The following is a 26,376-nucleotide window of genomic DNA, read 5'->3' as shown; positions in this document are numbered from 1 at the left end:
ACCTTCTTACCAAAGAAACTCCTTTTGTCTTTGACTAAGCATGCCTAGATGCTTTTCATAAATTGCATAAATTATTATCATCTGCTCCTATCATGCAACCTCCCAACTGGTCATTGCCATTTGGAATCATGTTTGATGCTTCTGATTATGCCATGGGGGCAGTTTTAGGACAAAGAGTGGGTAAGCTTCCTTGTGCCATCTACTACGCAAGTAAAACTTTCTCGGGAACTCAATTGAATTACTCCACTACCGAGAAAGAATTACTTGCCGTAGTGTATGCTCTTGATAAATTTCGTTCCTATCTCTTAGGGTCCAAGGTTGTTGTTTATTCTAACCATGCCGTCTTGAGACATCTATTGACAAAAAGGGAAACAAAACCTAGGCTAATTAGATGGATTTTGCTTCTTCAGGAATTCGATTTTGAAATCAAGGACAAGAAAGGCACTGAAAATATGGTTGCCGATCATCTTTCTAAGTTATCGATAGAGCCTTTCCCTAGTCTACCAATCTGTGACTCTTTTCTAGATGAACAACTCTTTCAAATTTCTAATGGAAAAATGCCTTGGTTTGCTGACATTGTGAATTATTTGGCAGTAGGCAAGCTACCAACTTCTTGGTCGAAGAACGAAAAGAATCGTTTCTTTGCCAACATTCGGAATTACTATTGGGAAGACCTTGTCTTATACCGATATTGTCCGGATCAAATTGTGAGAAAATGCATTCCGGAGAGTGAAATTCCAAGCATCCTAGTGTTTTATCACACTCTTGCATGTGGTGGGCATTTTAGTGCAAAGAAGACCGCCTTGAAGGTTCTTCAAAGTGGGCTCTTTTGGCCTACTATTCATAGAGATGCCTACAATTTTTGTAAATCATATGAGAGATGTCAAAAGATGGGGACAATGCCTAGAAGATATATGATGCCCTTGACCAATATACTTGTTGTTGAGATCTTTGATATATGGGGTATTGATTTTATGGGTCCATTTCCTATGTCCTATAGTTTTCAGTACATTCTTCTTGCCGTTGATTATATTCCCAAGTGGGTGGAAGCATGTGCTACCAAAACAAATGACCACTCCGTGGTCATTCAATTTATTAAATCCAATATTTTTACTCGTTTCAATAATGAGTGATGGAGGAAAACATTTTTGCAATCAATTCTTGAGGCACTTGTTTCTTAAGTACTCCGTCACTCATAAGGTAGCCACTCCCTACCATCCTCAAACAAGTGGGCAAGTTGAAGTGCCTAACTGAGAAATTAAACATATTCTTGAGAAAACGATTAACACCACCCGGAAGGATTAGTCAAGGAAGCTAAATGATGCTTTGTGGGCTTATCGGACGGCATACAAGACTCCCATTGGCATGTCTCCTTATAGGCTTGTATATGGAAAGCCTTGCCATCTTCCGGTTAAGCTAGAGCATAAAGCCTTATGGGTAGTTAAAAAGCTCAATTTTGACCTTGATAAAGCCGGAGAGAATAGGCTACTTCAATTGAGTGAGTTAGAAGAGTTGAGACACAATGCTTATGATAATGCCAAAATCTACAAAGAACGAACCAAAGCTTTTCATGATAAGCATATTGTGAAAAAGTCTTTGGAACCCGGTCAAAAATCTTGGCTTTTTAACTCTAGACTGAAACTCTTTCCTGGGAAATTGAGAACCAAATGGGAAGGTCCTTATGAAATCATCTCTGTTGCACCTCATGGGGCGGTTAAAATCAAAAACTTGAAGAAGGGGAACATTTTCAAAGTTAATGGACAAAGGTTGAAACTTTACATCGAGGGTCGAGTCTTTCAAAGACATTTGGAAGCTGCACATCTAGTTGACCCGGTGTATGAGCACATAGAAGATTGCATTGACAAGGGACCAAAAGTTTCGTTTGAACTTAGTCCAACAAGTTCTTCAAAGAACCATTTGTTGGGTGGAGTTTAGAGCATCTATCACCCCAACAAGGAGGGGATGCATTACAAGATCTTTGATCCGGGCTAAAAGAGCCCAATGTCTTGCTAGAGACGTTAAAGACTAGCAAAAACATTTCGTAGGGTGTCAAAACCCTATTCCTCCCTCATTTCTATCTTAAATTTCATTTCTTGCGAAGTTTAGATACTTGTTTTTGGTTCATATTCATTGATAGGAACTGTGATTAGGATTACATGAAATTTTGTGTTGTGATTGAGCATTTTGCATAAGTTCGATCGATCGAACTTCCACCTGTATCCAACACTTAGAAAAATTTTCCACCTGCATCCAACACTTAGAAAAATTTTCCACGTGTATCCAAATTACCTCTCTGTCCTATCGTTCGAACTTATTCTTAGATCGATCAAGAGACCTTAGATCGATCCAACTTCAAAGTTCGATCGATCTCATGATTCAACACTTGGAAAATTTTGAGCCTGCATCAACCTGCATATTTCACCTCTCTGTCTCATCGATCGAAACATTTCAAGATCGATCGGAAGTTCTTCGATCGATCCAACTTCAAAGTTTGATCGATCTTCAAGTTCCAACACTAAGCCAAATTTTTGAACCAAAAACCTGCATATTTTTGCTCTCTGTCTGATCGATCGAACTCTTGTTCCGATCGATCTCAGTTCTCCATTTCATTATTTGACTTTGTTTTGATTTTTTCAATTTTCAAAAATTCAAAAATTTTTTAATTTTATTTTAGTCATATTTTATTTTATCTGATCATTTAAAAAAAAAAAAAACTTTGTGAAAAGATCATTCAAAGTTCGATCGATCTGTGATTCTAGTTCGATCGATCGAACTAAATAGCGACAGTTTTTAAATAGATGATAAGATCTCATTCTCCATCATTTCTAAACCCTAGTTCCTACGCCACTGTAACCTCACCCATTTCCTCTATCTCCGGCGAGATCTCCGGAGTGAACCAGGTGTCAATCTCTCCCTCTTCTCGGGCCTTCTTCCTCTTCACATTTCCTCTCTCTCCTCTCTTTGATTCAAGGTAAAATCCGAGACCCTATTATTGATTTCACACCTCGATTTATTAAGACTATGTTTTAAGTGTTTGATCCGTTCTAATATTCATGATGATTCTTGGCCATAGATGAAGTTTTAAGCTTTTCATGTATATATGTCTATATTCGTCTTTATGCCGTGTCCATTGTAATGAGTTACTTTGATTTTTGGGAGTGTGAGCCATTCTAGGTGATTGGGATTGATGTTTGTTGTGTTGATGGGCCCACAAACATGATTCATGTGGGTCCCGTGCTCCCACAGTCACAGATCTGTGACTTCTCGTTTTTCACAGAACACAGTTCGATCGATCAAACTTGTGTCTCAGACCGATCGAAGTTGTGAGATCGATCTTACTTACTTTCAATCGATCCAACCTTTGTGATCGATCTCACATGCATACTTCATTCATCTTTTATTCACTTCATGTTATCATATTTATGCCCAATGCCTCTGATATTCCATATTGGATATTTATGCACATTAGAGCTAACTCCCATTGCAAGATTTCCTTTTTGCAGATCATGACTAAGAATAACAGTTCTTCTACTTCACCACACCTGAGGCTCATGATCAGATATGCCAATTAGAAGAGCAACTTCAGAGTTTGGAGGATATACTGGTTGCCCTTAGAGCTGACATTGCTACCCTTCGTCTGAATATGATGGCTGCCATTAGAGCTGACATTGCTCACCTCCGTACGGAGATCTTGACTGCCATTGATGACTTAGCTAGGGAGATCCGCGGAGTTCCCTTTGCCTGAGACTCCCAGTCTCTTTATCTTTTTATGCTCTCTATCTATGTTGTGTGTCTACTACACTTGTGATACTATTATTTTTGCAGCCGGGTCTGTCGGCTTTGACACTGGATGTATTGCATTTTATTGTTGTTTTTATCTATGATGGATGTCGTATGCTTTTATTGATACATCTGTCCTTTTAACTCCATCAGGTGCATCACAGTGACTTAAGTGAGAGAGTGCTACCTGATTTTCAGGACCACCCTTATACCTCTCTCATCTCTTTATCTGTTTATCCCATTTACATTTGCATGTCCACTGTGCACTACTTATCCCATTTTGTTATCTGATGAGTTTATCCAAGTGCCAATTTTCAGGACCACAATTCATCCCAAGTTTGGGGGGGGCCATGCCACCCACTTTGGATACTTCAATCCCCATCATTCTTGCTTAGTTGCACTGGTATACTCTTTCCTTTGTTCTCTTGCACATTGAGGACATTGTGCTATTTAAGTTTGGGGGGAATGGTGCTTTGCAGTGTTAGCTTTAAATTTCAAGGTTTTGAGCATGACTTGTGTAATTGAGGGATTTCTTTATGATTTGAGATCCATGTTAGCTATGATTTTGATCTTTTGAGGACTATATTGCTTAAAATTTAAAAATTGCTTGACTTGAGAGTTCAATACTCCTTGTATGCCTTGTGGATGCCATTTATGAGTAAATTTTTCGAAAAATTAATATCTTGCTTGCACTTGTGGTCCACATCATCTTGATTTTGTGATTGTTTTGAGATTCACTTTAGAATTCTACACTAGCATCGGCGCACACTGGCATTCATTTGTGGGGTACATGCTCTGTTGATTATTGAATTGGTTATATCCCAATTGAACTAGTAGTGCATTGAAAGTTTTCATTCTTGATAAAGGTGGATAACAACCCTTTTTCACTAAGTAGCCGGGATTCTAACCTCATCAAGCACTGAACTTCTCGCGCCGAAAGGTGGAGGGCCCAACCTCTAGGTTAATAATTGAACTTGATAAAAAAAAAAAAAAAAAAAAAAAAAAAAAAGTGAGGACTTCTCCCAAAATGTGAGAAGTGGGAAATGATTAGATGGTTGTTATCTTGATTTGTAACCTAGTTGATTTGAGCTTGTAAGTCCGTAGGGGTATTTGAATGCCTAATGCCCTAAAGCCATCTGGTTTGGGAGTCATTGACCTAACGCTCGACCTCATGAATCGCTAGAAAGCTTAATAGATTAACACATTGCACCATGCTTCCATCTTTGATTCTAAAAAAAAAAAAAAAAAAAAAAAAAATCGAGTGAAAAGAATAAGCGCATTTAGATAATTAAAGCTTTAATAAAAGATCCACTTTTTGTCTTGATGATCAGTACTAGATTTGTGTGCTAGTTTGAGGGTAAGGAGGTGATCATTTCTTTAGTTGGCTAAGATAGCAACATATTTGATGCCGGACCACTCAAAAAGGATTCTAGAGTTGTTTTGATTTGCATGATCATTTTCTTGATGTGTAGAGGACCATACTTGCTTGCTTGATGTTGAGATTTTGGGAGATTGCTCGGAAATGTTTGAAAAATTGCATACATGAGGTAGTTTTTCTCCCAATGCTTGTTTGCAATATTGGTGCATCTTTTGAAAGAATGAGCTTAATGTTTGTGGGTGTCATTTCTAGAAACCTTCACGAGACTTCACTCGTCCACTAGGGGTAACCTAGGGGTTTAAAAGGCTTGTTGCATATGCTAAGTGCAATCGTGTTCCCTACGAAAGTGGCGTTATCCATTTATTGTTTTCTAGATTCATACTTGTATAATTGTTTATTTCATTCCTTTACTTTCTAGCTCATTGTTAGGGACTAGCAATATTTAAGTTTGGGGGTGTGATGAGCACTGAAAAGTGCGTATTTAAACCCCTTAAGCTTAGGCATTATAGTACCTTTATCTATCTTACTTTACCGTTTTAGATTGATTTCGTATTATTTCCATTTTCAGGCACTTATCCCTCAAATAAGCTAACTTAGCCAAATAAGAACTTAATTGAAGCAATTCTGGGGTTAAACAAAGAAATGAGCAAAGTGGAGAAAGAAAGAAGCAAATGAAGCCAAAGGTGGGAAGTAACAAAGTTCGATTGATCCAACTTCAAGGTTCGATCGATCGAACACTGATCGATCTCAGTACTTCAAGATAGATCCAAACCTTGACCCAAAGCAGAAAGTTCAAAGTTCGATCGATCTAACACCACCCTTCGATCGATCGAACACTTTTATCCTTATTCAAATGATTGATCTTATCCACAGCTGTACCACCCACTAACCACTTTTGTCCTTTTCCCAAAAATATCTCCCAAAATATCTCGGATTTGTCTTTTCCCAAAAAGCTCAACCAGTTGGATCGATCCAGCCTAAGTTCGATAGATCTCAGCCAAGTTTGATCGATCCAAGTCCAAGGTTCAATCGATCGAACTTCCTCCAATGCGAAAAAGTTAAAAAGCCAGCTTGTCCAATCCATCCTCTATCCAATCATTAGAGAATATTCTTTGCACGACCCCAGCTCATTTTGTGTGTCACTTAACCTACCTATAAAAGGAATATGATGTACTTTTTGAGACATATACAATTCTAGGGATTATTCTCAAAGGAGAGGAAACTTTAGTGTAGAAGAAAAGAGGAGGAGGCTAGAAACACCATTGGAGACTCTTCATCATCCAAGGAGCAAATCTCAACTATGGAGTTAGCCCTTGAGAGTTGGAGCAACATCGCCATGAGTGGCTAGACATTCTCTTGGGGCTAGAGTTAGCCCCAAACATGCTTTCTATATCTTAATCTTATGTATTATTGAGGGATTAGTGTTGTAATACATGTTTTGGCACTTTTATATATATAGATCTTTTTTATTCAATGATTTATGTGGTTTAATGCTTCCAATTGATTATTTCATTCTATCCATATGTCTATGTATGTTAAAATAGATGTTCATGTGTTTGTCTCTATTTCTTGTGTTATTGATGCATGTCTATGTGTATTAATGTTATAGATATAGAGATTGTCAAAACATTGTGTTTAAAAGAATGCTCTTGTGATTTTCTAGATGGTCTATGCTCATTTCTTGATGGATTGTGCCTCTCCCTTAGCTTAATTAGTTTAATTTCATGTCATTAACTTAATTGTAGTGTAGTGGTAGCATAGTTGTTAAATGAGAGAACAATCCATGCTAGTTATTTGATGTTCCATACTTTTGAATGCAAGTAACATATGTCTCTAACCTTGTGGTGTATTTGGCTTGTGAGCTTAATGAAAGGATTAATGACTTGTTAGATATGTTGTGTTTTTCACATACTATTTAGACAATATATACTTAATTGCTAGATATATTGTACTTTTCACATGTTGATTAGACAATGTATACTTAATTGGTCACCCTTACTAATTGAATCAACCAAACACACATACACACATCAATATTGCAACACACATTACCCTCATTAGTCACTAGCTAAAGGTGTAGAAAAGCATTGCTTGGAGGTGATCTCTAAACCCCAAGATTTTTCTCTCTCTTACTTACTCTTATTTGCATTCAATTATTTAGTTTAATTTGTTCTTTAGTTTAATCAACCAACCAACTATTTGTTTGATCACTCGACTTACTAACCCTAATTGCGATTCCACAACCAAGTACGACTCCAATCCCTTGGGACGATCCCTACTCACTCTTGCTACGTTAGTAGTAGTGTTAGTAGTGATTTTTATAAATTTAAACTTGACCTAAAAGGCTTTTCTTGAACCGCTCATTCACTACATCAATTTGGCGTGTAGGAACGGCCACATCGTCACCAATGACTTGGTATGCCCAACGCACCATATACTTGCTCCTTAAAAAAGCTACTGCTTCTCATTCTTTTTGGAATAGGTCATTTTAATACTCCATTTTACCATATTAGTTGTCCATCTTTCCTTTTTGGGCTCCCAAAATTTTGTCCACTTTAAAAATCAAAGCATGAAAATCAATTTTTCCAAAATTACCCTTTAAAATTTTAAAAATCTCTAAATTCGACAAGATACCTATTTAAAGTTAGAAAGGACAATTTAGTAATCTTATGAGGGGATAATGCATTAATTGCATGTCTCCTTAAAAAGTACTAAAATTGAAAGTGGACAATTATTATAAGGATATAGGGAGTAATTATTAGTTGTAGTTTGAAAAGAAAAAGAAAAAAAAAATAGTTCCCCCTCTAAAATTATTTTGAAAAAGTATTTTAATAATTATTAGGACTAATATCATAAAACCACCACTAATTTCAATTTTTGAACATAAAACCTTAACATGTTTCTAAAAACCCCAACACTATTACAAAGTTATCACATTTCCCCAATTCTGACACTAATCCTTTAAGTTGGTGTTAAATGACTGAATTAACCTTATGATATACTACTTTTATTTTTAAAAAGCAAAAATTGATATTTTATAAATTACAAAAATAACCTTGTTTAGCTTTGCAGAGAGGACATTAAGGCCTGCAGCCTTGTTTAGTTTTGCAGAGAGGACCACCTTCTTGTTTTCATACTCTAAAACCCCAATTTGTAAAGAAAAACTGCCATTTTCAAAAACCATCCTAGGCTTTAAAGTAAGTAGAGTTGTGGTCGGAGAAGCAGTAAAGAAACTGAAATAGTAAATCAATAATCCATTTCCTATATAAATATATATTGGGAAACCCCTCTTTTATGGGGATCAATCACAAGAGGTGGTGCCACCATCGCCGCCATTCACACCCCCATAACCACCAGTACCATCACTATTGTAAGGGAGCCGCAACCACCATCATCAAATTGGTGGCATAACCACCGCCATCCCCACAGTTGGTGGCACCACCTCTACCATCATCATCGAATTTTGTAATAGCCCTAATTTTTATGGCATTTATTTATTTATTTTATTTGTATTAAATTTAATAATGTGACTATTTGTTTATGTGTTTTAACTAAATTTAATTATTATTAGTTAATTGATCATGCGTTATGATGTGTTTATTTGTCATTTGTTGTAGTTAGTTTAATTTTTTATTGGTTTTAAGATGTTTAATCGACTTAGTTAATTGTTTTATTGTTTTATTTTAAGTTTTGGATTGGGCTTGTAGTAGTTAGGCTGATTAAACGGATCTTGGGTTACTGGGAAGGAAGCCATGATAAAGGTGGGCTATAGGCCCATAGGAATGGATATATATATATATATATATATATATATATATATATATATATTATCTATTATTATTTTTACCATTGTTTTATTATTATTATTATTATTATTTTTGGTCAGACGTGTTTTAGGATTAGGTTTATATGTAGTATATATATGTGTATATGTAGTGTGTGTGAGGTTTAGAGAAAAATAATATTTACACGAGAGAGAGAAAGGAGGGGGGCGAAATTAGAGGAGGGAGAAAACGAGATGAGCTGTTTGTAGGGTAGATTGAATCAGCAAGGTGGACGACCGGCAACCCGAAGGCTGCCAGCGTTAGAGAAGAAGAACAAAGAAGAAGGAGTTTGGTTTTTAATCCGAAAACCTAAGGCAAGTTCTTCGTTCTGCTCTTCCCCTTTGATCTTGTGTTGTATATGTCATTAGTATAACTTTAGGAACTTAGATCATAAGGAATTAATCTGATACCATGTTTAAATCGGACTAAAATGGAGTATATGTATGTATATGTATATGTGTATACTTTGGATGAAATTACTAAATCATGATTCAAATTTATGTTTTAATGAACCCAATTGTGTATACTTGCTCTTTAATAATAGTAGACATCAATTAGGATATAAAAGCATGATTAAAGACCCAAAAAGACAGATATCTAGACTTTGAACAGACCTCCTGAGCTGTTTTCATGAAATAGCGCTCGAGCACTATTTACAGGGAAGTGCCATTTTCTGAAAAATAGCGCTCAAGCCCAGTAATGGGGTTGCTTGAGCGCTAATGCATGATTTTGGCTCGAAAGTGTTTCGTTTGGCCCTGAACATATTATTAAGACTTAGAATAAAAGGCATGAATCTTAAACATGCATGTTAATACGGCATTTATTCAATTATTAAGTTATAAATTGAACTCTTTGAATTGTTTAAACATTGGATGTTAAATGCTTAGCATGGAATATGATTTTAATCATCTTATTTGCTGGAATTGTAAATTGTCGGAATGGCTTATGGCTAGGTTTGTGGTTGTCATGATTGATGAAAATGACTTTAATAACTTATAAGTTATTTCTGTAATTTAATAATATTAAATTGCTATAATAATTTCAATATTAGATAATGTGATCTTAATCATATTCGTGGTTATTTTGTATGATCTAATATGTAATCTACTTCTATTATACGTGGGACCATTGTTAGGATATAGGTGGATTATTGCATTGACATGGGTGGCCCGGCTAGTAAGTTGGATTCTTTTATTTATGTCATTGTCAGGATATGGCTATATTGTTTATATTGTGCCATTGTCAGGATATGGTTACAATATTTTATATGTGGTCGTGCCATTGTTAGGATATGGTTACTGTAGTGTTTACGTGGTTGTGCCATTGTTAGGATATGGCTAGATATGTATTTATTATTTGGTGTGCCATGATACGAGCTTGAGGTCTCGTGATTAGTGGTTAGGACTGAGGTGTGTATTGCTGGTTGAGATGGGTAGCTGGATATAAGGGTGTGTGTGCGTTAGTAGAAGGAAGACTCATGACCACCTTGTTTGCGCTTTGCATGAGATACTCACTATCTGGTTGAGTCTGCCTTTAGTCCAGTAAGAGTCTTTAGTGTGTGTGTGTGTGTGTATATATATATATATTGACTATGTAGATATTGCATGAGTTAGTTAGGGATGTATCGTTCATCGGGTCTCTGTCTGGGTTGTTGTAGAAATGACTTGTTCGTGGGTTTTGACCCACTTTTGTTTTATTTTTCAGGTCCTCGTCAATAACAGGTTTAGAGGTTGTTCGTGCCGAGTAAAGGTTACTCTTCATCACTCTTCTAGTGTCGTCGACGTAAGATTCTACTTCATGTCTTTATTATCCATGATTTATACATTTATCTTTATTATTTCAGTTTTGGGATATTTATTTTAGGGGTCCATGATACGGATTCCTGAGTTGTATTTTGAGGATTATTTTATTCAGGATTATTGGATAAATTCTGAGATTGGTATCAAATGATTTATTTAATTATTATTTAGTTTTCTTTTTCAGCGATATTATTTATTTTATTAGTTATTCTATTTGTATTCTGTGTTCATTTATTATTAATTATTTGATATCCCCTGGTTATTGGGCAAGGACTTGATCAACCTGCGTTCTGGAATTGGGGGTATCACAAATTTATCATCCGAATCACAGAACTTGAAGCAATTGGGATAAAAGAGAGACTAAACATGTATACGGTGGCAACAGGCGAAGGAGCCACAGTCGATGCCGAACAGTAGAACCTCGACAGCTGTCGTCAGCGTCGGTGACAACAATTGTGTCATGAGAAGGGAGGTGAGATATGGAGATGAGTTCTTTAATCCTAGTAAAGAAAAAGGTGAGAAATTAAAGTTTCGATGGAGTAGAAGGAGGTGGTGGTATAGTCGTTTTATAATGGTCTTGGATGGTTGCGGGGGCACCGGTAGTGGTTGTGATGTGGGAATAGTGGTGGCAATGTAGCTCCATGTTATGGGTTACTCTCCGAAAATCTCCAAAAAGCATGTTTTTTCTTATCCTGTAACCTTTAGCTGTTATCCATGGTGGCAGAGTTTGTCTCTACTGCATAAAGCCCAACAACTTCTCTTCTTTCAAACTCTCTTCTTCAAACTCTCTCAAGCTTCAAGGAAGTAGGAGGGTATAGTTTTTCCAAGGTGGATTTGCCAAGCATTTTTAGTTCACAGGAAAATAAAAACAGTTTGTTTATGCAATGGTGTGCCTATGTCCCGTTTGAGTCTGTTTTTATGGGTTCAAGTTAATTTTTCTTTCAAATTGTAATTGTGGGATCCACAAGAGCATTTTTTTTTTTTTTTTGAAGTTTTGATTACTTTTATAATTTCAAGACAAAGGGTATATCATGAATATTTAAAAAATAATGCATTGGATTTTGAAGTATGACACTTATTTTGGAAAAGCCAAAAAAAGAAAGTATGACACTTAATTTAAGACGGATGGAATAATATTTAAGAACAATACTTACCTACTAATTAGGTTATCCTACTAACTATTGATGTGCACACATAGTCGACAATTACAAAATTAAGAATCTAATAAATATGGAAATTAGAGAATGTGAATGAATTTATTTCAAAAAAAGTTATTTTTCTTACTTATCATTTTACTGATTTTGTAAGTACATCCTATGCGTATTTGTGATTGGACCACATTTGTAGTCACTAGAGATATGTAAGTATTGTCTAATAGTTAATATATATAATAATTATTATATATAAAAATTCAAAAGGCAAAAAAAAAAAAAAAAAAAAAAAAAATAGGAATGTTAAACACTTGATAGCCTGAAACATGTTTTTTTTGCCCTTTTGTATTAGTTATTTCATGTTATTTATTTAAGTTATTTAATCCTAATTTTTTAAGTTAGGACTTATAGATAGAAACTAGGTATAGAAAAAAGTTATAATCACTATTCTCCCCCTTATGCATTTTTTTGTTGGTAAGAAATATATTTACACATTTATTTATTTTTATAATTATTATATATTTAATATATATTTATATTTTTTATAATTTAATAAAAAAATAATTTTAAGATAATTAAAAACAAATCAGAGAGGTTTAAGATTAATTTTATCTTCAAATTTATTCACTAAATCAACCAAAGTCAGTGAGTCACGTTAGGCAATTAAGCATGTGGGAGTTCTTACCACAACCTTCTTTGACCTGTAGTTTGTCCACCACGGCAGTAAGAGAATTTTTAATTCAAGTCTTCCTAATCCCATGGAAGTATCTCTAAATAATATTCTATGTAGTAATAATATCAACATGTTTTAATTTTTGGTGGAAAATAAATAAAATATTTATATTCTTATCCAGCAAAACAAACATTACTCGGTGCAATGAATGGGAATATATACGACCACCACAAATAATAGATATTAAATGTCACCACTTGGCGTGTCCTCCGCGGACGAGCGGCTGCTAATGAGGAAAGTCAGGACAACGCGTTTGGTCCGTCACACGAGTTGACTTGGAAATTGGAACCAGTCTTTGGTCTTTAGTCTTCCCTCAATTTCTAAATTGCTTCATCCAATTTAGAAGAGGCCCTTGGTATGGAATACATATTTGGTGAGTACGTATTGTATTTGTACGATTCAGATAAATTCGGTGTACAATGCACCAAATGTGTCCAATACTATATTCTCGATAAGTAAGGTAGGTATATGGGTGAGCCCCAAATACCAATACAACCTAAATTTAACAAATGTGTGGGGTACTTTTTATTAAATAGTGGGACCCATTTCACCTTATGATAAGGCTATCTATTAACTTGCTTATTCGATTTGGAGGACCTCACAGTGTAAGAATGAGCCTATTATGAGGTCATATTAAAGAGAGTTAGGTTATTATGAGGTCATATTAAAATTGGTTTTTTTTTTTAAATAATATAATTAGTTTAAAGTATTTTAAAATGTAAGAGCATCTCTAGCAGTGTGTTAAAAGATCTTTATATATAAAATGTGTAATTTTTTTTTTTTTTTAATCTTTAGAAGTATGTTATATATTGTCACTGTAAAATTATTGTGTATTTTGCACAGCCCTTTTGTATAGCCACATCAGCATATTTCCTTTATTCTCATTCTTTCTCATTCCATTAACGAATCAACCTAGCATATTTCATTTCTCATTCAATTAACAAATCAACATAGTAAGTAGGTTTGTAAAAATTATGTGTGGTATTACACATGATACGTGATTGGTTATTATTGATAAATAAATTTTTACACAAAAAGTATAAAACAATGGTTGGAGCTAAAAATAATTAGTCTAAATTTTTTTGTATAAATCTACTATGACAAAATATAGACAACTGTTGAACACGTTCTAAGAGTTATTTAATGACTATTTAATTTAACTAAATTAAGGTAAAAAACTAGAAAGTTGAATTTATTTCGTTTGGAAGTATCGAATAAACAAATTGAATTTAAAATTAGAAAAAATTTAGTTAAAACCGTCAATTCGATATTCCTAAACCCAATATAAATAAATTTTGATATGAAATGTTAACTTTAAATTATTAAAAAAAAATGCGCTATCAATTATATATGCATTTTTATTTTGTTTATGATGTTGATAAAAATAAATAGAGCTCATAATAGTTGTGATGAACTGTTACAACTTTTTCTCACTCCCAAGTTTGTGATTTACTTTAGTAGGCTCTGGGCTTTCTAGAAAGGAAATATTTGGGTTTGTTTAGCAGGCGTTTTGTTTTGGCATTTTTGTTTAATTCATGTTTTGTTATATGTTGTTGAAGCAAAAATTTGCACAACTCATAATGATGACATTTCCTGCAAAACAATGAATACATTACCTCGAGTGACAATGTGGTGCTGGGCGATGACCCTCCGATGATCAAAATTAAATGTCTAAAATTTTTCTCATACCCCATTTAATGGCCTTTTACGTACCCTATTTATGGTTACCTCGAGATCTAGTCGGTTGCATAGATGTCAACTGGGGAGATCCGATTTATCTTTCTTAACTGATCTCCCCTCTCTTAGTCTCTTTGTCAATTGAATCATTTACTCGGTCAAGACGGCTTGTTAAACGTAGAGTTATTTTTCTCCTATCATATGTTATTTTGAATAGTAATCGAAAGTATGTTTAGTAATGCATATTTGTTGTAAAAAAATTTGAAAGCAAAAATATAAAAACATGTTTGATAAAATATGACGTTACAAGTTAAAAAAATATAATAACTAGTTTTAAAAGATCATTTCAGAGTTTTTTTTTAAAAAATATTGGTTGCTGTTAGAGTACAAAAATATGTAAAAATAGTAAATTAGTGTTTCAATTTTTAGTCACTTACTAATTGTATTTTTTTCACTATTCACTACAGTACCGCACCGAACAAAAATAAAAATATCAAAAACAAAACAAGTACCAAACATGCCCTTTGTGACCACTCTTACACTTATCGTGACATAATATAATTATATCATATGAAATAGATTAATTAATTTGGAATTAGATTTTTTTTTTTTAAAAGGTAATTTGGAATTAGATTGATTTAAGTAAAAATAAATTAATTGATTGTTACGTTTTGTATATATATATATATATTTATAAAAATTTGTGAACGACATCCATTGAGATACGTTAGATGCAGAAGTTTCTCACCCAATTGGAGTCAAACATTTTTTGGGCGAAGAAAACTCAACTAAACGTGGTCCATTGCATGTGTAAATTTCACACAGCGTATACATATGTATCTATATTGCGCCGCTCTCCTCACTCTCACTTTCCTCACGCTTGTCACGCAATTTCCCAACCCCCTTTATAAACAACCCACACCACTCCCTCACTCTCACACTTCAGCCTCCACAACTCTCTTGTTTCTCTCTCAAGCTTTCTTGTTTCTCTCTCTAAAACTATCTTCTTCAACACTCTCTCTCTCCGCTCACTGAATCAAGATCTAATGGCGCTTGAAGCTCTCAACTCTCCCACTACACCATCACCTAATTCACTCAACTATGATAACATCAACCATCCCTCTATTGAGTCATGGACCAAGGGAAAGCGATCAAAACGACCGCGTATCGAACAGTCACCCACCGAAGAGGAGTACCTCGCTCTCTGCCTCATCATGCTCGCTCGCGGCGGCGCCGCTTCACATCGCGTCCACTCCTCACCACCGCCGCCGCCGAAGCCGACGTCGTCTGATTCGAAGCCCGTCTACAACTGTTCAGTCTGCAACAAGTCCTTCGGTTCCTACCAAGCCCTAGGCGGTCACAAGGCCAGTCACAGAAAACAAGCCGGAGCAGACGAGCAATCGTCCAATTCCGCCGCCACCACGACCGCCTCCGCCGCTGCCGGCGGCGTCAGGACTCACGAGTGCTCTATCTGCCACAAGTGTTTCCCCACCGGACAGGCGTTGGGCGGACACAAGCGGTGCCACTACGAAGGTGCTGCCGGTGCTGCTGCCAGAAGTGGAGTGGCAACCTCGTCGGAAGGAGTGGGGTCCACCAACAGCTACCGAGATTTTGACCTGAACCTCCCTGCCTGGCCGGAATTATCCCCCAAATTCAAATTCGGCGAGGACGAGGTGGAGAGTCCTCATCCGGCGAAGAAGCCTCGTCTTTTGTTGCCGGTGAAAGCTGAAGTCTCTCCCATATGAATCATATGATGAATACCTTAGCAAATTAGGGCTACAATTTAGCAGATTTGATTGAGATCTCACAATATTTATTTATTTATTTATATATATATGATTTGGTGATTTATAATTTTATATGTACATAAAATATGTAATTCACCTTATTTGTGATAGAGATTATTTCATTTTATTTATTATGAAAGTGATTTTGGTGCATGGAAGCTGTATTTGGAATTACCTTTATTGTGTTATTTTTAATTTTTGGTATATATTCAATGATGATATAATGACGTCATTTTACTAATATTGTTATCAATTGTCCAAAATCACTCTAAAACAGAAAAGCATTTATTTGTAGACCTCACATATTTAAACTCCAAGCATGGTTCTAGTTTAATTTGTTTAGTGAAAAATGTATGATTTGTGTGTGCGCGTGTGTTTGATTTTGTTTATATCTTGTGATGAGTGGTAGGTGTGGATAAGAAGATAGGTTTTACACATGGTTAAACATGTCAAAGTGTTTATGTAAATTAATTGAATTAGGCAAAGACGACTAAGAGAAATGGTCCAAATTCAGAGTAAACAAATTACAATTGCATTTCATAGCAAGTTCGAAGAGGGACACTTGGCATCGAAGTAGTTTTCTTAACACATACAATGCTTGGTTTTTAAGAGGACTCTTGACATTTCCACAGCTCCAAACCTAGTTAGAAGACTAAATGATTTGGCTACCCAAAGCCAATCTCTAGAGGATTTTAATACCAAATTACATCATCTCTGTCATGAAGAGAGGGGAAGCTGGAGTTAGGGGTGGTAATTCGTGTTGGAAGGTTGCGTTCGTGTCGTGTCAGAACGTAACTCTTCTGTTAAATGAAAAGACACTAATACAACACGATTATTTTCGCGTTAAAAAATCCTGATACGATTATTACACGCCGTAAATCGTTTAATACAGTAAATGGGTTAAAAGTTGACATGACACGAAATAACACGATGAGGCACGTTTTAGTCATTTTTGACATCAACACAACGCGTTTATGCAACACGATTGGTCAAACATGTTATTTTTAATACGCGACACGTTTAATTAAATAGGTTAATCGGATTATAAACAGGTTGATGTGTCAAATATAAACACGACACGTTTAATTACCGTGTCAATTCGAATTAACAAGATTAAGTCAAATCTAAACTTACTTATTTAGCATTGTGTTAGCGTGTACGTGTTAAATATTACCATCTCTAACTAGACGATATAAATACTACTAAAAGAAATGAACTTCTTTAATCGAATTCAACTAGAGTCTAATGGACACGGACAAGGTGAGAAGCCCATCAATCTTGATGAGTCCCACATCATCACTACTATGCATGATTCGAAGAGAAAAGTATTTTTCATATTAATTTGTATACCATCTAATCGCTTAAGCTTTTCTGGCAAGTAAAGAGCTGAGAATGTGAACGTTTTAAAGAAGAAATTGACAACTCAAAGTTAAAATAATGACTCATGACTTTTGGTCCAACATTTGTTTAGCATGTACTACTCCATGTATTAAAAGTTGCTTTGAATAGTTCTACCTTGGACATAGCTAAAAGGAGACTAAAAGTATATATGAGAGTAGCCTTTACGTGTGGTAGAGAAATTTGACAATAACAAGCCATAACCAGACCAATTATAGTGGTACAACACTATTAGTATATTCTTACAATTTGTCAAAAAAAACACATAAGACACACAGTAATTAATTTGCAACAAAATATTGGGGAATACATGCGTAGCAAAGATAAAGAAATAAGTGAATGGTACACTGCATATATCCACATAACCGCGTGGAATCGCAACAATGTCTAGTCATGTTTTGGGTAGGGACAAACGCATTTGGCATTCCACACCTTAATTAATGGATGCTTCTAAAATGTCTAAATGAGTACCAATTCTCCTAATCTGTAACCATCACAAAAATGTGGACATTATTTAAGTTTGGTTTAATTTCTTACAGCTTAACATTTGGTATTTAAGCAGGTGCTTGGATCTATCCGCAGTACAATATATACTCCATCTCACGATTCACAAGTTTAATACATGAGGAGATTTACTTACGCATCTAAAGATTTTAAACCATTAGAGACAGTACAAGCATTATACTGTAGAAGATACTAGCTCATTAGAGTAGTGATAGGTCATCCGAGAAATTAAACAGATGATCGAAACTTCACGTGAGGATTGTAGACCATCAGATGCAATACAAATGTTGTACTGCAGAGTATCTTAGCTCATTGGAGTAGTTTTAGGTCCTTCGAAAACAGATGATCAAAACCTCACATGTGAAGATTGTAGACCAATGGATGTAGTACAAGTGTTGTATTGCAAAGTATCCTAGATAGGAGTGGCCATTCGCATTCGTGGGTCATAATCGTGTCGCGTCGATTTAAATATATTTTACTAAACAGTTTAATCCGAACATGACCCATTTAATAATACCCTCAACACTAACCTAACCTGTTTATTAAACGGGTTATACATGTAATCCGTTAATGACCTATTTAATAAAACGAAACATTATATTATTTAAATTATTAATAATACTTGATCAAACAATAAATATTAAAAAAAATATAAATTTCAATCCAATCACATGACTAAATAATATCTAATATACAAAAAAAAAAAAAATTATAAGATATCGTAATGGTACTCATAAAGTGTTTTATGGTTTTACTTTTTATTATCATTATTCAAACTCAGTACCAATTACACCATATTTGGACACGCATATAGATATAGATATATTGTTACAGCTAATTTCCAACTATATATATATATATATATATATATATATATATATCTATGGACTCCACCTCACTTGTCCATCCTATGATATGTTGACAGAAGATATATGTGAGGATGGCCAATGGAGGAGAACAATTAGATGCCTCAACTAACTCAAGATTAGTTGGTCGGCATTTGACACTAGCTAGGAATAGTATAAGTCGGCACACCCAATTTCTATAAGAATAAATGTGTGGTGCCCCAATTTGGCTGGTCTCAATTAATCCTTAGTTTAGCATTTGGGATTGTTATACGTACAAGTCATAGCATATGCTCCATTGCTTCCTCTTCACTAGGATTGACTCTTGAGGACATTATATAATATTCACACAAAAGTCATAGACCAACCATTTAAAATTTTTTTAATGTATCTCACAATAATATATATATATATATATATATATATATATATATATATATATCTTATGAAAAATAAATGTGTATTTTTTATTTAACTTTCAAGTATATATAAGGTAAATTCCATCCTCTTCGCATCAGTCATTAGTCATTACATCTACTAAATTGATTTTTGCTCATGATTATGCTATCCAAGCCAAGTCAGCTTGTAAATCATTATTTTAGTTTGATATTTTTTGAGTCTGACAATCACAGTAAACGCACCTAGTACATCTGTATGTGTGTGTGTGTAAGATGTGTAATAATAAATTGTTGTGAAAAAATAATAATATATACACTAACAATATTTTACACAACATGTTGATTCAAAAACATGAAAGGAAACTAAAAAATGTCAAAATCCCATCCCATCTTTCTTAATTTTCAAACCGACCTTTTGAGCGTATTTGATAGTCATAGAGCAGTGGTCAACTCATGGAGGGTTTTTTCATGATTTTTTTTTTAATGACAAATACTCACCTCACGTTTTAGAGATTGAACGGTTTGAATTTTTTAAAATCACTCTTAGAGATTTTCTGAATAATTATTTGATACATACATGAGATTGAACGGTTTGAATTTTTTAAAATCACTCTTAGAGATTTTCTGAATAATTATTTGATACATACATGTTGAACAGAACGAAACCATATAATAATTATTCCTTGTGTAACTTGAAAATTTGAATTCTACTCTCTTATAAGTTATACATCCTACTCAAAACACATAATTACTTTTAAAGACGAGTAAGAGATAAAACCTGTAGGGTGTATAAGTCATAGCATATGCTCAATTGCTTCCTCTTAACTAGGATATTTTTTTTTAATGTATCTCACAATAATATATATATATATATCTTATGAAAAATAAATGTGTATTTTTTATTTAACTTTCAAGTATATATAAGGTAAATTCCATCGTCTTCGCATCAGTCATTAGTCATTATATCTACTAAATTGATTTTTGCTCATGATTATGCTATCCAAGCCAAGTCAGCTTGTAAATCATTATTTTAGTTTGATATTTTTTGAGTCTGACAATCACAGTAAACGCACCTAGTACATCTGTATGTGTGTGTGCGTAAGATGTGTAATAATAAATTGTTGTGAAAAAATAATAATATATACACTAACAATATTTTACACAACATGTTGATTCAAAAACATGAAAGGAAACTAAAAAAATGTCAAAATCCCATCCCATCTTTCTTAATTTTCAAACCGACCTTTTGAGCGTATTTGATAGTTATAGAGCAGTGGTCAACTCATGGAGGTTTTTTCCATGATTTTTTTTTTTTAATGACAAATACTCACCTCACATTTTAGAAATTGAACGATTTGAATTTCTTAAAATCACTCTTAGAGATTTTCTGAATAATTATTCGATACATATATATTGAACAGAACGAAACCATATAATAATTATTTCTTGAGTAATTTGAAAATTTGAATTCCACTCTCTTATAAGTTATACATCCTACTCAAAACACATAATTACTTTTAACGGCGAATATGAGATAAAACCTGTAAGGTGTTGCCACCTAATATAAATAGACATTGAACATAATATTTTAAAAGTAAATTTATGCGAGTAACATAATGATGACATTATCATATTTAATTATATCACGGTGATATTCTCCGCTCATATTATTAAGATCACATAACAAACACATGGTAGAGCAAGACTACTATTTTCTTCGTCAAAGGTGAAATTTATTTTTCTCATTAAATTTGGCTGATTGAATAGTGTCATGAGTTAGTGTTACATCTTCTTCGGTCTATTATATATATATATGAATGAAGTAATTGTGAATGATTGTTTTAGATGTTGATTCATTCATCTCAAAGATTTCCAAATTTCCCTCATTATGTGATCAAAATTTTAAAGTTCCTTCTTGTAATATTTTTTCTTAAAAAAAAAAAAAAAAAATTAAAATTATTCAAGTTCCAACAATTCTTCTAGGAAGCTTCGCACAATAATAGAGTTTTCAGTTGTACGGTTAGAGTTGCAATGTCAGCGTTCTAGTTTGGTTGGCTGGGGAGAATTAAATGAAGAACACGTGCGCAAACACAAAGGCTAATAAGACAAACCATGGTTTGCAAATTTATACCCATTAGCCCCACTGGGGCGTTAGAGAGTTGGTGGGAATCGACCTGTCTGAGTGTTAGACCACTAAATTTAAAATTTATCGATTACTCTCACTGTGGAGTCGGATGGGTAAAGAAATTCCCACCTCATTAAAAAAACACAATACCGTAATTATTTATTTAGAGGTCTCTCTCATGAGAACTACCACGAGATCGATCTCTTTTTTTTTTAACACAGATGCATTACATAATTAATTTTACTTTTCACACATTTCAAAAAATTATTTTATTCAATGGTTAAGCACATGAGAGCTCTCTTCTCATGAGAAAAACTTTTTAAGAGCATTACTCATCCCTTGACTAATAATAATTCTGTAAAAAATTTACATAATAAAATAGCGCTAAAATAAAAACTATTATTAGTAGGAATTATAAACCACGATTCATAACAATTTGTATAGGTACATTATAGAGTGTTTTTTTGTTAATAATAATAAAAAAATGTTCTAAGCAATTTTTAAAACGTGAAAGATATATTTGAAAGGGAATAGCGATGGCCTCTGACACACTACATGATAGGATTTTTTTTTTTTTTTTTTTTAATAAATAAAAAAAAACACATGTCTATGTTCTCTACTAATCTACGTTTTACCATTTCTTGTCATTTCAAAGGAGTTTAGATTATTTTTTTAGGGTAGAAGTGGAAGCAAGAACACGAGTGGAAATCGAGAGTGTAAGAGTAGGGGTGCAACTCTTTTGGGTTGGAATCACAATTTGAGTTTAACTCGAGATATGAATTCTAATTCAGTTATAATCGGATCTTTAATTGTGACTATTCAACTAAATTTTTTATTTTTAAACTCGAATTTGCGACTTTGTTTGAGATTTTGAGTTAGAAAGTCATGTTAATTTGAATTTCTTATATAATCAATTACACATTGAAAATTTAATGTAATCTTAGAGTTAGTTTGAGATTAAATTATTTCAAAACACAAAAAGTTTTAAAATTTTATTACAATTATTTTTTAATAAATTACAAACATTTTTAGAAAATTTATTCCCTAAAGCTTTAATAAATAATAAATTAAACAGGTCGATGATTCAAGTCTTCATTTGGGTAGTTAGTGTATGAGTTTCTTGCTATGACACCCCCTCCCCAAAACAAGTTCATCATAATTTGAACATTATAGACAATTTTTTTAAAATAGAATATATATAAATTATTAAAAATTAGGTTCGAATTATTAGCACCTTAATTCAAGTTCAATCAAAATTAAGTTCGGGTTGAAGTTATTGGGTTGGATTCATGTTGGTCGTTCAAATTGCACCCTCGAGTCAAAATCTAAAAATTGATTGGAGCGAAAGTCTTTTCAATTTGTGCATAAACTTATTTAAAAACCCTGCAGGTTGTGATTCTTGTGAATTATGCATGCCCTTCTTAGTATCACATGACAGAAATTGTACAGAGAAAGATCAATACAAATCATTTCAAAGCAAAAGGAATATGTATTGTCTTCGTTGACTACAAGGCTATGAAGATGGAAGATAAAATTCAAATTAAGATAAAGCCTATTTCCTGGGATGAAATGAAAAGTAAAAAGGTGGAATTATCAAGTAAAATGTAATGAAATTAAATTACATACCCACTAATCCATTTGAATATGGACGTTATTAGAGACTCTCCTACCCATGGTTCACTGCCGATATGTTACGTATTGTTTGGTTTGTAACTCTTTTTTAATGGTTCGAGATCATTACACACTCTTGTGAATCGCTCGGTTTGACCGGTTTACATCAATATTCGTCCGAATCCGTTACACCACGACTGAGACGGTTATCGCGCGACTGTGAACCATGCAGTCCTGCCTCTCCTTTTATGTCACTTATTTAAATTAAATAAAAATTGACCATGTAACTAAATGTATTCAACATATTTAATGAATGAATATCTGATTTTATAATCAACAAGCTTTTATATATATTGGGAATACCCTTCAAGTCCTGGTTAAAGCTTATTATTGATCCAAATCAATCAAGCCTGACCAATTCAAAAACCTAGGCCTGATTTTAGCCCCAACTAGGACTAGGTTTCAGTTTCATAGCCCATAACTATACAAATTAAGCTCAAAATTTAACCCAATTTCTAAACAGGTCGGGCACGGCTTAATACTCTCATCTGTTAATTTTTAGTGGGCCTGTTTAATGGTCGAAAACCGACGGACTCAGGTGTGGGCCTCAATTCTCGTAATCATCTCAAAAAAATGCCATTGAAAGCCAAAGATTAATCTTTTGGATTTTGGTAGTGTTCGCGCAGTTTTTGTTCCCTACGCCGGTCGATGGACTCTTCGCTGGCGTGCCAGAGTATTTGTACAAAATACCCAAAATATGTAATTGAACACCAGCCTATCCCTTTTTCCGATGACTGACTCTCAGGCGATTGTGTGGGAGAGAGACTAGTAAGAACTCCCAGTAAGGTTCTTTTATGCCTTATTTGTAGCAAGGACTTTTTAGAGTGTCTAAAGAAATGCAACGGCTGATGAATGTTTGAATGGATGGAATGGCCGAATGAAGACAGGCGGCAAGAACTTAATCGATCGCCGGCCGAACGTGATGGCGAGAACTTAATCAATCGCCATCAGCCAAACACAATGGCAAGAATTTAATCGATCGCCACCAGCCAAACACAATGGCAAGAATTTAATCGATCGCCACTGAAACGTGATAGCAAGAATTTAATCAATTGCCATCAGCCAAGTAATGACAAGAATTTAATCAATTGTCACTACGATTCAATGGCAAGAATTTAATCAATTGCCATTGAATTGAAAGCCTAACTAAAATTGTGTAATTAAAATTGGCATAATTGAAATTGAAAGAAAGTAAATGGCTGAATCGAAATAGTTGACGAGGATCTAATCAATTGCCATTAAATTGAAATAAAGAAATTGATAGGAAAATGACGTAGAGTCAATTGAAAACATTTTTAATTGAAATGCATGTTTTGTGGTGGTGCTGGACAAGTTAGAAATGGAATACAATACTTCTATTTATAGAAATTCTAAAACCAACTAATTTCTAATTATTTCTTGCTAAAATCTCTCTTGCTTCAATCATTTTCTTTTGAAATTCAAACTGAGCTACGGCCCAACATTCCTCGCCTTCAATATCGATGCTCCAGTTTCAATGGAAAAGTCTTTACTGAAATCTCTCTTTTCCTTGATTTGCTTTACTTTACTTTGTTGCTGAAAATAGGTCGTACTCCAGTATTCTTTCACGTCTCTTCTCCTCTTGTTTCGTCTTGCTTCAAATAGAATACCTTTGTTGAAGAAAATATTGATTGCTAAGAAGTCGGTAGAAAGCTGCTGGAAGATTGCTAGTAAGTTGCTAATTTTTAGCAATTTCTTTCTTCAAGCTTGACTGAAATATTTCCCTTAAATGGCTGGAAGACCATTTATAGCCTTGACCCATACACTCACGTGGCTGCCCCTTCCTTTTGAATTTCATTTTCATAAGGATTCAATTTCCTTTCTCATAACTAAATCCCTATTTTATAGGAACTTAATTATGTCACCTTAGCCAACTTCTCTCAATGTTCTATTTCTAATGAAATTTCCTTTTGAAATTAACACAAGTCTCGGTTGTTTAGTAACAACCCTTTTGGTGAGGTGGCTGAATATATAGATATCTTCCTAAATCTTCTCCTACTATTTCTCCATTGGCCGACCATTCTTGGACATGCTTAACACTTATCGGCTTCCCATTGGTCCACGTCGCTGCTGAAGTGGCTGCCAAGTTTTGGTGCCAACAAATGCCCCTTGAATTTCAAATGCTTTTATCACTTATGATACGAAGCGTTTGGAATTTGAATCGGCCTAAAATTGTAATTCAAATTTTGGTAATAAATTCTCTTTCCAACCACCTGCTTTAATGGTTATCTTTCCCAATTAAAGCGGTGACTACACTAATCCGCTATTACATCCAGCAAGTATTTAGCTTGATGCTCTCTAATCCCTAAAATCATTCTTCTTCCCTTAAACTTTCTATCTCTGAAATTCTTTCTCGGCAAAATCGTTCCTGACGTCTTCTATGGCTCCTAAGAAAACTAAATCAACTGATTCCACCTCTATCCCTCAACCTTCCGATCCTTCAACCCATGGCAACATCATAGAAAAATCCCTAAAAACTCTATCTCCTTACAAATACTGTCTCAATACCCTTATCGATCTTCGTACTGACTTCAAAGGCTTAGGTCCTGCTTTCCTTGACGAAGCTCCTTCATCAATCTCACCTTTCTATCCTTCGGCCGATGTTCTTCCATTCCTTCAAACCTTCCCTCCTAATGAAAATGGCAGTTTGCCACACTTTCATTTTAGAACATGGCATATTCCAAATGATGCTTGGATCAATTGGGTCGACCGGGTTGGAGCTGTGAAGGGAGAAGTATGGAAGGATTGTGGAATATATGATGCCATTCAGCTAAGTAAAACTAACATCACCCAAGACAGGGCCTTGATGATAGTAGCCATGTTTAATTGGTCGACCACTACCAACTCCTTACACTTGAAGTGTGGCATGATGGCTCCAACCATTCAAGACGTGTGCTATCTAACCGGTCTCAAACCCTTTGGGATTGATGTAAGTACCTTGTTGGTAAAGGAGGATTCTCCTTTCATTTTCCCTTCAAAGCAAACTGGAACCAAGTCATCTGAATCCTCTTATGGCAAGTACTTAACTTCCACCATAGATCCTCGCGTCCTTGTGAATGATGCTGAACATATTGCCTTCTTGTTGGCCTGGCTGAACAAGTTTCTTTTATGTGTACCGGCCTTTCAAGTCACAAAGGATTTCATTCATGTGGCCGTTGCCCTTTCAAGAGGTAAACACCTTGCTCTTGCTCCCTTGGTGCTTTCCCATTTATATAGAGGGATTTATGACTTGCTTACCTCTAACTTCGGACGCTATGGTGGTCCCCTCTGGTTATTTCAAATTTGGCT

At 34.5% G+C, this 26,376-nt stretch overlaps 1 protein-coding gene across 1 annotated transcript; it reads left to right on the top strand.

Moving 5' to 3' along the window:
- Positions 1 to 15,213: 15,213 nt before the first annotated feature.
- On the top strand, positions 15,214 to 16,282 carry LOC132274014 (zinc finger protein ZAT10-like). The gene has a single exon (XM_059775157.1). The coding sequence runs from the start codon at positions 15,389 to 15,391 to the stop codon at positions 16,085 to 16,087; it is 699 nt and encodes a 232-aa protein (XP_059631140.1). The 5' UTR covers positions 15,214 to 15,388; the 3' UTR covers positions 16,088 to 16,282.
- Positions 16,283 to 26,376: the final 10,094 nt, after the last annotated feature.

Source organism: Cornus florida, unplaced genomic scaffold, assembly GCF_030987335.1.
Source record: "Cornus florida cultivar Cherokee Brave unplaced genomic scaffold, ASM3098733v1 CherokeeBrave_3.0.0_Hap2_Chr09, whole genome shotgun sequence".
NCBI lineage: Eukaryota > Viridiplantae > Streptophyta > Magnoliopsida > Cornales > Cornaceae > Cornus > Cornus florida.
Note: the sequence above shows the minus strand (reverse complement) of the source record. Positions and strands in the feature narration are given on the sequence as shown.

Coding starts and splice junctions, on each gene's coding strand:
- LOC132274014 (XM_059775157.1), top strand. CDS start 15,389: ATGGCGCTTGAAGCTCTCAACTCTCCCACTACACCATCACCTAATTCA.